The sequence below is a fragment of the Octopus bimaculoides genome, chromosome 6 (genome assembly GCF_046866305.1).
Source record: "Octopus bimaculoides isolate indiv1 chromosome 6, ASM4686630v1, whole genome shotgun sequence".
In the NCBI taxonomy this organism is placed as follows: Eukaryota; Metazoa; Mollusca; class Cephalopoda; order Octopoda; family Octopodidae; genus Octopus; species Octopus bimaculoides.
In genome coordinates, this window is record NC_142933.1 from 111,101,363 (window position 1) to 111,117,540 (window position 16,178).

At 36.9% G+C, this 16,178-nt stretch overlaps 1 protein-coding gene across 50 annotated transcripts in view; it reads right to left on the reverse strand.

The window, feature by feature from the left end:
• Window positions 1-16,178, reverse strand: part of LOC106873546 (uncharacterized) — a 174,516-nt gene that overhangs the window by 107,387 nt on the left and 50,951 nt on the right. For 39 of the 50 annotated variants that reach the window (XM_089353193.1, XM_089353181.1, XM_089353194.1 and 36 more), the window contains exons 3-4: window positions 14,229-14,243; window positions 6,384-6,527 (exon numbers count right to left, since the gene is read on the reverse strand). In XM_089353193.1, the coding sequence (XP_089209319.1) occupies window positions 6,384-6,527; window positions 14,229-14,243 (159 nt within the window). The remainder of the gene's footprint in view (window positions 1-6,383; window positions 6,528-14,228; window positions 14,244-16,178) is intronic. The other 11 variants (XM_089353197.1, XM_089353186.1, XM_089353184.1 and 8 more) reach the window with 1 other exon arrangement.

Consider the following 16,178-nt stretch of genomic DNA (forward strand, 5'->3'; position numbering starts at 1 on the left):
AATGGGAGAAATAGGCAGAGAAAAGATACAATTTGCCTGTGAGTTAGTGGTTGTAGATGTTGGTGAGCAAATCTTTACCATAAAAGCCAGATGTATAGATAGGTAGGTATATTACATGTTGAGATATTCCATAGGAGTGACAGCACTGTTGTAAGCAATCCTCTTGACAGTGGCAATGGAATCCTGAAGAGGGTTGTTAAATCATTAAAACTGATATATTTTCTGGCCCAAAATAAAACCTTAGTCTCTGCAAAGCTGCTTTGCTAATGCTATAATACATGTGGGTTTTACCATTAAAGACAGAAACTGAGAGACACGGCAGCACTTGAGTTTCAGCTATGTGCTGCTGGTGCTGCTGCTGCTGCTTTATATGTAAAGGGAACCCAAATATATATAAGGAAGGTGGAATGCAAGACTGTTTCTGTGATATGCAGTGTGCATACTTTGGCACTGTGAGAGGATATTATTGAGGCGTCTGCTCATGGAAGCAGTGGGAAGTTAAGGAGTGAAAGGTGGTAATCATTTGCACGAAAGTAGGTGTCGTTAGCACTAACAACAATTAGGTAATTAATATACAAAAGGAAAAAATGTAGAAAACAAGTTACAACAGAATGTCAGTAAGAGTCTAGAATGGAGCCAATTCAAAAGGTAACTTCTGTAATAATGAGACATGTAGAGAGTCTTTGGGCCAGCAACTTTGTTAGCAAGTTCCCAGACCAAAAAGCATTGCACTAAACAACATTAATTGAAATATAGATAGGTATAATTATAATTAATACGTTTGCATAGGCCTCAAACATAGAGAGAGATCTTTACTGCAGAAATTTTCCCCCATAGACAATGTGTGCCAAAAACATGTCACAGGGCTATGAATGATGTCAACAGACACTAGAACACATGTTCTGTATCATTAAGCTTCATCAACTACAGACGCCAAATCTATTGTTACATTCTACTAAGAACTGCTGTTTTTTTTATTTAAACAACTGTAAATTTTGTTGTGTCTGGGGAGAGTCAACTGTAAATTTGCTGATGTGTAAACACATGTTAAATACAATTGTGTGTGCATGCACACATATACACACATCTATGAAGTTAATAAGACTGCTTTACTGAGGTTAGAAAGGACAGTATTAAGCACCTACTTCACTACCTCAGATCAGTCAGAAGTGAAGCTCATTTGCTGCCAAAGGTTAACCAGTGTAAAATTGGTAGAATTGTTGGAACTAATTAGCTAAGGTAAGATAACAAACAGTTTAACAAACTTAGATTAGGCAGAAAATTTCAGGCAGGACATTATCATTTGTTAATTTTCAATTTAGCACCAATATTGCAAGGAATTATCTGTGAATGCTGAAGTTTAGATCTTAAAAGGGTTTACAAAAAAAATCTAAGATTATACCAATTCTTTAAGGATCACCCATTTAAGTACTAACTAGGCTCAATGTTGTTTAACTTCAGTAATAAGACAAAAACTGGTGCATTCAATGTGGTGCTGGTGCCATGTAAAAAGCACCCAGTACACCCCCTATGAAGTGTTTGGCATTAGGAAGGGCATCCAGCCATAAAAACCATGCCAAAACAGACAATGGAACTTGGTGCAGCTCCTGTCCGACTGGCCAACCTAGGACAGCATGGAAACCAGATGTTAAATGATGAGATCAGAAATTATTGATTTGTTTTGAATGATCGATTTTAAGGAAGTGTTGATATAATTGATTAGACATCGCTTTATAAAAGATTTAAAGTCAAAACAGTGAAGACAAACTAACGACGGAAATCATATCATGTCCACCTCATAACTTTCTCAGGGACCCTGCTCCTTAGGGCCAGCACTACAGGGCATATACAGAATTACTACAGACTCCTTGATGGTATCAGCATCATCGTTTATGTCCACTTTTTCCAAACAGGTATGGGTGGAATGGGATTTATTAGGGCAATATTGAGGATTCCCTTCCTTGTCATCTACCCATACCCGTTTTTCATGTATGGGTATCCCAAATCAATGTAAATATGTTTTATGTTAAAAAGATTGTATAACATCCACTCTTTTCAAGTTATTTTGTATCACCTTCTTTAGTAACATAGTGTTGACAGTTGCGTAAAAATTATGTTAGAAATGAATAAGTTTTGACTCAACATATTAACAGTGAGATTTCTTAAGCAAACAAATGGTTATTTCATTACTTTCATAAGCCACTTCCATTTAAAATGTAGAAGGGTTAAGATACAACACATCTGAACCATCTGAATTAAAAATGTTAAATGAAAAGTGCCAAGAGTTGCCAAATGAAATTAAGCCTGTTGCTAACAAACTTATACCATTTCAACCTCTTCAAAAATTTAATTGCATTAAATAAAATATAAGTATTACTGACATAATTCAAGACCTCAGGTGGTGATGACAGGTCTCTGTCTACAGGAGAGAACATTAGCTCAAACAAGAACTGATTACAACAAGATACTACTAAATGTCATAACAAGAATGAAACGGGGGGGGGGGGAGTGAAAAAAGGTTAAGTTTTAAGCTTCAGGCAGTTGCTTGTTGGATTAATTCAAATAAGTCATTTGAGTATCAACAAAAGGGAAAAGAAGGAAATGTTTTGAGGCAGAAGAACTGTGGGTAAAATGCAAAATCTAGAAACTGAATTAACCCTTTAAGTGTGAAATTAAATTTCATGATTATTCCAGTAAATGATGATAAATATCTACCAAAAAATAGAACTGGTATTTTTCTGCAAGTCATATTACTGCAATAAAATTGACATATCAACAAAAAATGTTTCAAACACAACAAAACAAAAGATAGACTGGAATGTGAAACTGCTTTCCACAGTTAAAGAGAATAAAATTTTGAGTGGATATATCTGATTTCCACAGTAAAAGGGTCAAAGGTTATCAGAAACAAAACTCTGAAGAGAAGCCAAGGTTGACGTCTAAGAGATACATGTTATAAGAGCAATATATTTGTAATGTCGATTGAGTTTACTATTGCCAAATGTGACAATCACTACTGATCTACAGTAGTGAAACCATATTTTAGATAACATCTGTTAAGGTTGGGTGCTGTTAAATAAATTATATGGCCACAGAAAGTCAACTTTAAATTTGGAAGAGGACAAAATCTCCAGTTAATTATTGTCTCGGAAAATGTTATTAACTAAAAAAAAAAGTAATAAATCAATTATAAATGAAAAGAGAATTAATGTTACTGGTAAATAAAATAAAAAGATATTCCAGGCAATAACATAATAGATTCTATCATATAACCACCAATTGTTGGCATAGTTACAGTGGTGGGGGGATATATTGATCTGTATGAACTATACAGACATTGCTATGAAGTTCACTGAAATAATTGGCAATGCTTGATGATGGGAAAACGGAAGGGAGTCTGTGAGAGAGAGAGAGAGAGAGAGAGTGAACGAGTGTATGAGAGAGAGTGAGAGAGTGAGAGAGAGAGAGAGAGAGAGAGAGAGTGTATGATGAGGATTGCTGAGCCTGCGTCAATGATACAAATAGACACAAGTGCAGGAAATTATGGTGTATGCACAACAAATTGGCAACATGTGCATACCTCTGTACTAAACCATGACTTTAGAAGTCAGTCACACACACGCGCGCGCGCGCAGTATTTAGTAATTTCACACCCATACCAACCCATCAACAAAGAGATCCTCTGTTCATCTCTATTGTTATAAACAGGCAGTAAACCTTACAGTTAGATGGGGGAAGAGGGGTACAGGAGTTTCTATAACTGTAGCTGTTGTCAGAGTGAAACAAACCGTTGTTATTATGTTAAACTGTCGTATGTCCAAATTTGGCCAAATGCAGTTATTTTTTTTTTTTTTCAAAATTTATTTTTACTTGCAGTAGCCAGTTCTTTCGGTCAAGCTATCATATCTCCATCTGCTTCAGATGCCAAAATATTAAAAAGTGTCAAAGTGTAGTAGAATTGTTTTGCTATGGAATGATGAAACTACTTTTTCTTGTTCTGAAAAAGCAATATTTTGGACTTACGACACTTTTGCATAAAAGCAACGAAATGAATGTTGGAAGAAATCTTAGATGACCAAAAATAATGATTTTATCTAGTCATCTTGTATTTTTTACTTGTTTCAATCATTATACTGTGGCCATGCTTGGGCACCGCCTTGAAGAATTTCTTGTTGAATGAATAGACTCCAGAACTTTTTTTGTTTTTTGTTTTTTTAAGCCTGGCACTTAATTGGTCTCTTTTGCTGAACTGCTAGGTTACAGTGATGTAAACGCACCAACACCAGTTATCAAATGGTGTGGGAGGGGAAGAGCAAACATAGACAAACACAGACACACACACACACAATGGGATTCTTTTAGTTTCCATCTACCAAATCCACTTACAAGGCTTTGATTGGCCTGAGGCTATAAATGACGGTTGCCCAACGTGCCACACATGGAACTGAACCCAGAGCCATGTGGTTGGGAAGCATGCTTCTTACTACACAGCTATGATGTCATGATGATGATATTGATGACAACAATGATTAAAACACTTATGAGGAACAAATGTTTTTCCTCCACGTCCATCTCTATAATTTGGCAGAAGAGTTTAGAATACAACAAGTGGCAGTTGTTTCGCTTTGCCATGCTACAAGATATCAGACCAAATAGTCTAGATAAGTTAATAACCCTAGTTGTGACCTTGGACAGGTTAAATAAAAAGTCAACTATTCAACATGGTTGACCTTTCAATATGAAAACTCTTGCGGGTGGGGGAGAAACACAAAAACCAAACACAATTAAATCTCTTGTATTTTTACTATTGTTGACTTCCTCAATTGATGTCATTTAAAAAAAAAATATTATAAAATGTTGAGATTAAAACCTTTGAGTTTACTTGGAACATTCCCATTGAAATAAAAGCAGAGGTTACTGGGGGGTGGACAAACAAAGTATTGCAATGAAAAAGTAAAAGCAAAATATATTTAAGGTTTCCTTTTTTAATATCGTTTTTGTTTTATTTCAGTCATGGGATTGTGGCCATGCTGGGGTACAGCCTTGAAGGATTGGATGTGACCAAATCAACCTCAGGAATTAGTTTTAAATCTGGTACTTATTCTATCTGGCTTTTTGCTGGACAACTAAGTTATGGGGATGTAAGCAAACCAACACCTATTGTCAAGCAGTGGTAGGGGACAACCACAACACAGACATACATATATGTCGGGCTTCCACACAATATCTGTCGACCAAATTCACTCAAGGTATTGGTCAGACCAGAACTATAGAAGACTCTTGTCCAAAGTGCTGTGCAGTGGGACTGAACCCAAAGCCACATAGTTGCAAAGCAAATTTCTTTACCACACAGCCATGCTTATGCATACAAAATGCAACTGCATCAGTTTTGTCATCCAGTATAACACTGAAACATTCAGGGACTTTGGTAAATCTATTTTGAAAAAATTTGTTTTAAATGGCACTGAACCAGGATTCTTACTTTCATGGATGATCAGTTGGTTCCATGGTAGAATCAATACTGAACTTGTCTAAAAGATTAAGTCCTTATTGATTCTAGCATTGAGGGGTTTCACTAATTTTGCTAAAGACAAAGAATGTTAAATGAAATGACTCCTTGATTTTAAATCTTCTTACAAAAAAATAAATCTTTTAAATTCTATTTCTAAAATCTACAATAGCATAAATCTTTTACTCATTTTCATAGTCTTAACACTAAAAATTCATTTCAGGTGTCATTTCAATTTCCAACTGGGCCTCACGAAGGCAAAGTGGCTGAGTTCCTTTCGAGCATTGGGCCTCACGGAGGCAAAGTGGCTGAGTTCCCTTTGAGTGTCAGGCCTCATGGAGGCAAAGTGGCTGAGTTCCTTTCGAGTAACAGGCCTCACGGAGGCAATGACGAAGACCTTTGGCATTATGTCATGCTTGAGAAGAAGACCCATCAAGCTCAGCAAAATCGCAGTCATGGCAGATACTGGTGTCACACAAAATGGCACATGAATGCACCCCAGTTTCATGCAAATGGCACCCATGCCAGTGGAACGTAAAAGCACCCATTACATTCTCGGAGTGGTTGGCATTAGGAAGGGTAGGTATCCAGCCATAGAAAATCATGCCAAATCAGACTGGAATCTGGTGCAGCCTTGCAGCATGCCAGCCCAGTGAAACCGTCCAACCCATGCCAGCATGGACAACAGATGTTAAATGATGATGATGATGATGAATTACATGAAACGCATTTAGTTTTCAAGACTTTTCATAAATTTTACTGAATTCTATTATTTGATATTTTATGTAGTAGTCTTCTTAAAATGCTTACTTCTACCAAGAAAGACAGTAAAAACATTTTCTGGTGTTGAAGTCAAAATTAATAAAGAACTCACCAGCAGCTTGATTGTTAATAACAAGGCCTTTGTGCTCTCCACCACCAACGTGAGCTACTTTTTTATCCTCAAATGATAACCGTTTTTTCCTTTCAATTTTTATATGAGTGGCTTCTCCTTTCTTGGTTGGAGTCATAACAATATCTAAAAGGAAAATGAAAAAAAATACTCTTTAAATTTCTTGAATTCTAACAGTCAGGATATAACAATCAAAAATTAAAATTAAAAAATGTGGCTCAAATAAGTCCATATCGATAACAAGAAACCTTTTTTTTTCTTTTTAAAGAAACAATACAGATAATGATTAATTCAGAACATTTAAAGGAAGTCTGTGAAATTTGAATAAATATTGATAGGGACCGCTGAAATACAAAATAACGTTATGTCCCTATTCCCCGAGCTGGGTTTGAAACCGTATTCTAGTTGTTGAGGACAATGGTATTGCTTTTGTCCTGTCAACAAGCACAGTTATTTTTAGCATAGGAGTGAACGCTGAGCCTTTCCGGTCACCGAAAGTTTAGAAAAGCAAGTTAGGGACTGTACTAAACTGACCCAGCTTTGGAGGGGGGGGGTAACGTAGGACTGTTGGCTACGGTATTTGTCATAAATACAGTAGGATAGTTGGGGACAAGCAGTTGGTATCAGATAGTTGGCGTACAGCAGTTGGCGTAAGCGGTCAGCCAGTGAAGATGGGCAGAGCAGTCGATGTACCAGCGGTCAGCCAGTGAAGAACGATGTGACAGCCAGCAGTGAGTGAAGAGAATCAAGATGAACAAAGAGACTGACAGACAGAGGCTGAGAGAGAGAGGCTATGGTCAGAAGGCACCAGTCAGCAGAAATGGATAGAGTCTGAGAGAGAGAGGGACAGAGAGATGGAACTGTTGTGGCAGGCAAAAGATTGTAGTAGACTACCTTGGTCAGTTCTTGTGATTGTAGTGGGATATTTGAAGGAAAGGAAATTCTTGCGGTGAAGGTTTGTTTGCATTTCTTTAAAGAAAAATGTACTTTGTTGTTACATGTTTTAAAAGAAAAAGAGATTTTGTTAATTGTGATATTAACTGGTTGAAAAGAAAGAAAAGAAAGAACTTTCGTTAACTGTGATGTTAACTGAAAAGAAAAGAAAAGAGAGAACTTTGTTGTTACATGTTGTTCAAAGAAAAGAAAAACAACGAAGTAAAAAAACTTTTTGATTGACTCTCGATGCACGAACTTTGTAAACTTTTGATTATGTAATGATTGAAAACCTTTTGTTAAATGCTTGGAAAAACTATTGTTACATGTGTTACATGTGTTACATGTGTTACATGTGTTACATGTGTTACTGCAAGTACTATGAATTATTGTTATGCTCTGATGATGTATTGTTTTGCTAAGAAAAAAAAGTTAGTTTCACTACGCAACATATGGTCTCTGTGTTATTTCTTCTTCCTTGCCTGTTGTCGTTGTCACGTGCTCCGGCTGGGCTTAGTAGTGGCGAACATCCTGACTCACTGAGCGTCGACAGTCGCGCACGCGCGAGTTTTCTCTTCGTTGAGGTGCTTCGTGTGCGGGCGTTCGTAACAATATTTACTCAAAAGAAAAATACTCAGTAAATTCATTATCCTTAATCCATAATTATTCCAGTCAATTTCTTTCAGCCAAACAAAAAACAGTTGAACATTAAAACAAGAAAACAAAATGTCAGTCAATGATAGACGTGACACCATTTGAAAAAAAAAAAAAAAGAAAAATGAATCATTTTTAAACCTAGGAAAAGCATAAATATACATCAATGCAGGGAATGCCATCAATGAAAGCCAGTTTCCCCCAAAGGGGAACTTTGAATGAGATTTGAACACCAATTATATCCTGCTAAGTAGAACTAACAGAGGTTCATGACTAATATAAAGCTGCATCGGTTCAAATGATAGTAGCTGCCTGGAGTCCATTAAATTCTACTACCTGAAAAAACTTTTTGCCATCAGGATTTAATTAGTGCAGCAGATGGAATTAATTTTGTTAAGAGTATGAAGACCGGGAAAGCCCCCGGCCCATCAGGAATCACTGCAGAGATGCTCAAAATATCTGGCAGTGTTGGCTATAGCCTAGTCACCCGTATTACGAACCAGGTGATACACGAAGGAGTCATACCCAATGACTGGTGTAGCAGCATCATAGTCAACTGCTACAAAGGTAAAGGTGACGCTTTAGATACACATAATTACAGAGGCATCAAGCTGTTAGATCAGGTTATGAAAGTTACAGAGAGGGTCATAGCCCAACTAATTAGGGAGCAAATCAATTTAGATGAGATGCAGTTTGGGTTTGTGCCAGGTAAAAGCACTACTGATGCCTTATTTCTAGTGAGACAGTTGCAGGAGAAATACCTAGCTAAGGATAAACCTCTGTACCTGGCTTTCGTTGACATGGAGAAAGCCTTTGACAGGGTCCCCCGATCCCTTATCTGGTGGTCAATGAGGAAACTTGGGATAGAAGAATGGTTAGTGAGAGCTGTGCGAGCCATGTACAGAGATGCTGCCAGTAAGGTGAGGGTTGGAAATGAGTACAGCAATGAATTCCGGGTAGAGGTAGGGGTCCACCAAGGTTCCGTCCTCAGCCCCCTCTTATTTATCATAGTCCTCCAGGCAATCACAGAGGAGTTCAAGACAGGTTGCCCCTGGGAGCTCCTCTATGCTGATGACCTTGCCCTAATTGCGGAGTCACTATCAGAACTAGAGGAGAAGTTTCAGGTGTGGAAGCAAGGTCTAGAATTGAAGGGCCTTAGAGTCAACCTAGCTAAAACCAAAATCCTAATAAGTAGGAAGGTAGATAAAACACAAACCCCTTCAGGTAGATGGCCCTGCTCAGTATGTAGAAAAGGAGTAGGTAGTAACTCTATAAGATGTACCTGGTGCAAGCTATGGACACATAAGAGGTGCAGCAACATCAAAGGCAGGTTAACTAGCAAGTTAGTTTTTGTTTGTGGCAGATGTTCAGGTGCAATAAAGACTGTAAACAAACAGGAAACAACTTCTATCTCATTCCAGGGTGAAAAACTAGAGGTAGTCGATAGCTTCCGCTATCTGGGCGACCAAGTTAGTAGTGGGGGTGGGTGCACTGAAAGTGTAGCTGCTAGAATAAGAATAGCCTGGGCAAAGTTTAGAGAGCTCTTACCCCTGCTGGCGACAAAGGGACTCTCACTCAGAGTAAAAGGCAGACTGTATGACGCATGCGTACGAACAACCATGCTACATGGCAGTGAAACATGGGCTGTAACTGCTGAGGACATACGTAAGCTCGCAAGGAATGAAGCCAGTATGCTCCGTTGGATGTGTAATGTCAATGTGAATACCCGTCAGAGTGTAAGTATCTTGAGAGAAAAGCTGAACATTAGAAGCATCAGTTGTGGCGTGCAAGAGAGACGATTGCGCTGGTATGGACATGTGGTGAGAATGGAGGAGGATAGCTGCGTGAAAAAGTGCCACACCCTAACAGTTGAGGGAACCCGTGGAAGAGGTAGGCCCAGGAAGACCTGGGCTGAGGTGGTGAGGCAAGACCTTCGTACATTGGGCCTCACCGAGGCGATGACTACTGACCGAGACCTTTGGAAATGTGCTGTGCGTGAGAAGACCCGGCAAGCCAAGTAAGATCGTTGCCAGTGCCCCTGGACTGGTTCTTGTGCGGGTGGCACATGAGATGCACCATTTTGAGCGTGGCCGTTGCCAGTACCGCCTGACTGGCTCCTGTAGGATTTTCGAGCGAGATCGTTGCCAGCGCCCCTGGACTGGCTTGTGCGGGTGGCACATAAAAGACACCATTTCGAGCGTGGCCGTTTTCGTGTGGGTGACACGTAAAAGCACCCACTACACTCTCTGAGTGGTTGGCGTTAGGAAGGGCATCCAGCTGTAGAAACTCTGCCAAATCAGACTGGAGCCTGGTGTTGCCAACCGGTTTCACCAGTCCTCAGTCAAATCGTCCAACCCATGCTAGCATGGAAAGCGGACGTTAAACGATGATGATGATGATGATGATGATGTTACGCTAATTAGTACTAGCAATGTCAAAAGTTCCAATTGGCCAGTGGGAATTGAGAAAAAAAATTGCTGCTTCATAAAGAAGCTCTTAAAATACAAGAATAAAAACTCTATGATGCACAAACCAAGTATGTAACAGTGCAATGGAAGAGAGGGAAAATCTCTGAAAATCTCTGACAACCGTAAACACCAATAAGATTCTTTGGTTATTTGATGAGAATATATTAATATAGGCTTACAAACAAATATTAAGTCACTTGGTATCAACTACATTAGATGAAGCAAGGAATATTAACTTGCTTTAGAGTTTTTCAACCTAGCTGACATCCTTTGTAGGTGATTTCAACTCTTGAGTGGGCTGTGACAATGATAATGATTCTGAGACTTTCTCTTACCAAACTATAAAGTATGATGGTTCTCAAATTGCAACAGTGTTTTTCATTTTTGTCAAGCTGTTAAATACAATCATAGAAGTTTTTCAAAACCCTCCACTATCCGCTTCTTTGATGTTTTTTTTTTTTTTTCTCTCAGTGACATATTCAAACTTAATGACCTTCATGTTGTTGGTACAAGAAAAGCAAAAAAATGCTTGTTGATTGATTTTATTTTTTAAGTTGGCACCATATCAGACACAGCTTTCTAGGCATCGACTCTGCTAATTTCAACAACTGGAGGGCTTGAAAAATGAATTGATTGATGAGAATATAATTAAGTACTGTGACTATTTACAATCATTGCTTAACAACATGGTATAGAGATTCCATAATATTGCATTTCCGTATTTGAATGAAAGTTATGACAACTCAGAATGACTACGGTGAGATGTCCATTACTGAGGGAATGAAATTAAGTTGAAACAGCAGTGTCTGAGGGTCCATTGACACCATTCCAAGTGAGCTGTGTTCTGAGTTTCTTTAGGACTAAATCATACAGCTAGTGTCATTCTGTTTGTAACTATATTATGAGAGGTATACTTGAGACACACACACACACACACACAATTATTGCATTGTCTATTGCATTTTGATTATAGCAACCACTTTGAAGTTCAAGTGGTTGACTGCAAACTCAACATGCAGTGAGAATTAACAGAATTACTAAATGAAAATGCTGCCCAAATATATCAGCTTCACAGAAAACAAGACTTGAGTTATCAAAATATGTTCAAATTCTATCCCCGAATCTATTGAGGCACTTACAGATGATTTTGCTTGCCATTCTAATGCCCTACTTAGTAAAAACTAAGTTTCAGCCACGAAATGAGGTGACTTGTGTTTAAAGATGACTCATTTTGAACCCAGTGTCTGCATTAACTGTATCACACCAGCCACAAGGAAGACATTGATATCTAAAACCAGAGTGTGTGTGTGTGTGTGTGCGCGCACGCCCACGCACCAAATGTTTGATGTCCTGACTTCACATTACTTTTCTAACGAGAATAGTATGTTGTTGAGTCACCAAAACAGAAGAAGAAAGAACAAAAGATGAAAGCTATATTTCTCAAATCAACCGAAAATATTTATTGTCAACTTCACTTGACCAGAAAGCCATTAATTTCAGATGATGAATATCTCATATATATATATATATATATATATATATATATATATATAATAATAATAATAATAATACTAATAATAATACTTACCCTTACTTAAAAGTGAATGTTGTGTTGTTAACATAGAAAACTTATTTACCTTGAGAAGGATCTCTCATGTGGACTGCATACAAGCATCCACTAGTGATATAAACATAAGTGCTTATAAGCACCACAATTTCACATGAAAGGTTTTCTCATGAGAACTATCGCAGTTTTCTGTGTTCTAACACAACATCTACTTTTAAGTGAGGATAAATTTTTGTCATTAATACTGCTTCTGTTACTCTTCATTTTATATATATATATATATATATATATATAAAATTCAGTTAGAGGTCATGTTAGACTCATGAAGGGATGGTGTCATCCCAGGAAATACTGGTTCAATACCTAATATTTGGGGCAGGGGTATTGATTTCCTTAAAGTAATAGGTTTGTATATAAACTGTAGTTTATATTCATATAAAAGAAGAAGAAAATGGAGATTGTGGAGTTCATGAGAGTTTATTATCAACCACAAATCCACCGTTACCCCTTACAGCTGTTTCAATTACACACATTCAGTCTGATTCAGTCTGTTGTGATGAGCCTATAAACAAACATACAAAACATCCAAAGGTATATTTTTTTTTCCCTCTGAAGATATTATGCTCAGAAATATGAACTTGATATTTAATTAATTCACTGCATGTAATTGAAACCGCTGTAGGGGATAATGATCGATTTGTTATTGAGAATAAGCTATCATTAACTCCACAATCTCCATTTTCTTTTTCCTATATATATATATAATCCTGATGGGTGTAGAGGGCTTCATATATTTGTACCCCAGTATCACTTTGAGGGTATGTGCAGCCCTCTCAATAATGATAATAATAATAATTCTTTCTCTAGGCACAAGCCTGGATTTTGGTGAAAGGGGTCACATCAATTGCACTGAGCCCAGTACTTGTTCTATCAACCCAGAAAAGATGAAAGACAAAATGAACCTTGGCAACATTTGAATTCAGAACATAAAAAGCTGAAAGAAACGTCATTAAGCATTTTGTGTGGCAGGTTAATGATTCTGCCAGTTCACCACTTCGGTGATGATGTTGGAGGTACAAGGCCAGCAATTCTGAGGGGAAAGTGTTATCTGAATCCATCAACCACAGTACTTAATTCATAATGTATTTTATCAATCAAAGATGAAATGAATTTATTCAATATATAACAGAGATGTAAACATCTGTCATGTTTATATGATCATATTGTGAACACTATAAGAGGGACTAACTGGACAACACTATTTCAATTATTCTTACAGCCTCATCAGTAATTGGTTAATCTGCCATGAAACTGGATTTATTGCTAAATCAGATTAACTAATTTTCAGATTTGATAGGTTTTCAGCCCTTAGTTTTGTCACAGAAATCATTTTGGTGACATAGCGAGGTTGTATAAGCAAGACAGACATTTACATCTATTTCATTTATCTAGTAAATTGATTAATGAATCTTTGGGTATACTGCATAGTAAATTTTAGTATAGAAAAGAAACACTGCTGGCACATCTAATTCAATTCAGTATTTCAATAAAAGGAAATAATTTCCAGCTTACAAAATCTTATCAAAAACAACAAATTGTTTAATTAGCATTAATTTAAAATATCAACAACACATCTTTTTACAATAAGTTCAAATCATTCAACAACGAACAATATCAATGATAGATTTAGTGAAGATAGAATGCATAACAAAAGACTAAATAGTGAAAATTTTACTTTCAGCTACAAAGACAGGTCTACTAAAATCTTGCATGAAAAGCAAGCAATGACACTTCAAGAAACAAAAGAAGTAAAACAGATGAAAAAAAAAAGGGGGGGGTGGAATTGGTCATGCTAGAAATGCAATTCTGACAAAATCTGAGAAAATTCTAAAAGAAAATCTAGCTTTTGATGATGTATGAATGGGTTGCTTCCTAATTGAGGGGTTTTTTTGTTTGTTTTTTGATGGTGCAAGATATGAAACGAGGTGTATAATGTCTATTATAATGTATATAAAGTGTATGGATGCAGACATGCATCAAAACAACATTCTGTCACAATGAGTCACGATAAAATTTAAACAGACACACAGAGGGGGGAGGAAAAAGGGAAGAAAAAAAAAACTCAATTGATTTTCTTTGAGAACAAATTACTACCAGGAAAAAAAAAAACAAACAAAAATCAAGCAGATTTAATGAAATACTTACAGTCAACATTAGAACCTGAAGAGAACAAACAAATGATGAGTACACAAGTAAGAATATGAGTGAAAAACTGAGTCTAACTACTCTAAAAACAGAAATATGGTCTTGTATGGTAGTGGCATTCTCTGACTTGGGCCAATCACTGCTTTCACATTCAAAGGTTATTTTTTAATAAAAGAAAAGGATTGAGAAGTAGAAATAACCAATAATGATAAGCCATTGTTAATTAAAAATGAATGCAACTTATCAAAAGTTAGATAATCTGAAGAAAGAGAAAAGACATTTGCTTTCCCATACATACATAGTTATGCATACCTATATAATGTATATATCTATGGATGTATATCTGTAAACATACATGTGATGACTAAAAGAGTTTCATCCTCATTTAAGTGATGCTGCACATTTCCAGTCTTCCATGGAGAAATCTTTTCTTTTCTACTCTAGGCACAAGGCCCAAAATGCGGGGGGGGGCAGTCAATTAGATCGACCCAGTATGCAACTGGTACTTAATTTATTGACCTCAAAAGGATGAAAGGCAAAGTCGACCTCGGCAGAATTTAAATTCGGAATGTAAAGACAGACGAAATACCGCTAAGCATTTCGCCCCGCATACTAACATTTCTGGCAGCTCGCCGCCTCTCTATGGGAAAATATTACCTTGCTTGGAAACAGGTCGGGGTTGGCCACAGGAAAGGCAACAGACCATAGAAAATCTGTTTCAACAAATTCCACCTGACCCATGCAAGCATGGAAAAGTGAATATTAAAATGATAATGATGATGAGGATTAATTAATTCAGCCCATTCTAAATTGTCAGATTTTTGTGACTCAAAAAATGTACAAGAATCCAACGGTAGAAATACAAGATCTCAGGACAAAGATTGAGAATTGATATTTGGCAACCATTGTTAAACTTTTTAAGGAACACTAATGAAACTGTAGTAAAGATTGTTTGCCAACATAACATGGCAGTCCTGGTTTAGGACGAATGTTGCTGTAATTTAGCCCCAGGAGACACTGTCTCCAGCTGGCTATACGACATGATCTGTGTCCTTATATTTTCGAACAAGGGAATCTAGCATCCCCACTCAGCTCAAAACAATATAAGGACACAGATCGTGTTGTATAGCCAGCTGGAGACAATGTCTCCTGGGGCTAAACTACAGCAACATTCGTCCTAAACCAGGACTGCCATGTTATGTTGGCAAACAATTTTTACTATAAAGTACTGCTGCTGAATATCTCTCGTTGTGAGATTTAAAAATAGTAATTTTCTGACTAATGAAACTGTCCAGTTGTAAAACTCTAGAGGTATGAAGAGGCAAGTTTGACAGCTTTTGGTAAGATTTAGCCACCAGGAAGCACAAGATTAAATCTTATGCATTTCATAACCTTTTCATTAAAATATAATTTATATATCATTTATGAGAATTGTTAACATATTTTACCAAGGAACAAAAGTCAAAGCTCTTGCTTAACTGGAATCTTGACCACAAAACCAAATCCAAAAATGGTGAGATTAACCTTTTAGCATTTAATCCGGTCAAATCCAGCCAAAATATTTCACCTGTTTTATGTTCTAACTGGCCATATTTGGCCTCTCATGCCAACCCTACATTGTAAAAATTCATAGTTACTTTATCAACTCACAAAGCTATGAGATAAATGCATGATTAATTCAAAACAATGTGAATGAATAAGCATTACTTTTGACAGAATAACATGAATGCTAAATGGTTAAATCAGAGATTCTCATGTAAAACTATGGTTCTATGCACAAATGACAAAAGGATTATTATACACAGAAAGAAAAAAATTATATTTTCCTTGTTGTTTCTAAGTGCTTCTTATTACAGATTTAAATACTAAACAGTAGAGATATTGTCTTTGTTTAAATGAATTTTGAAAATAATGAAGTCTTTATCAAAATAACTGTTATTGTTTGGAACA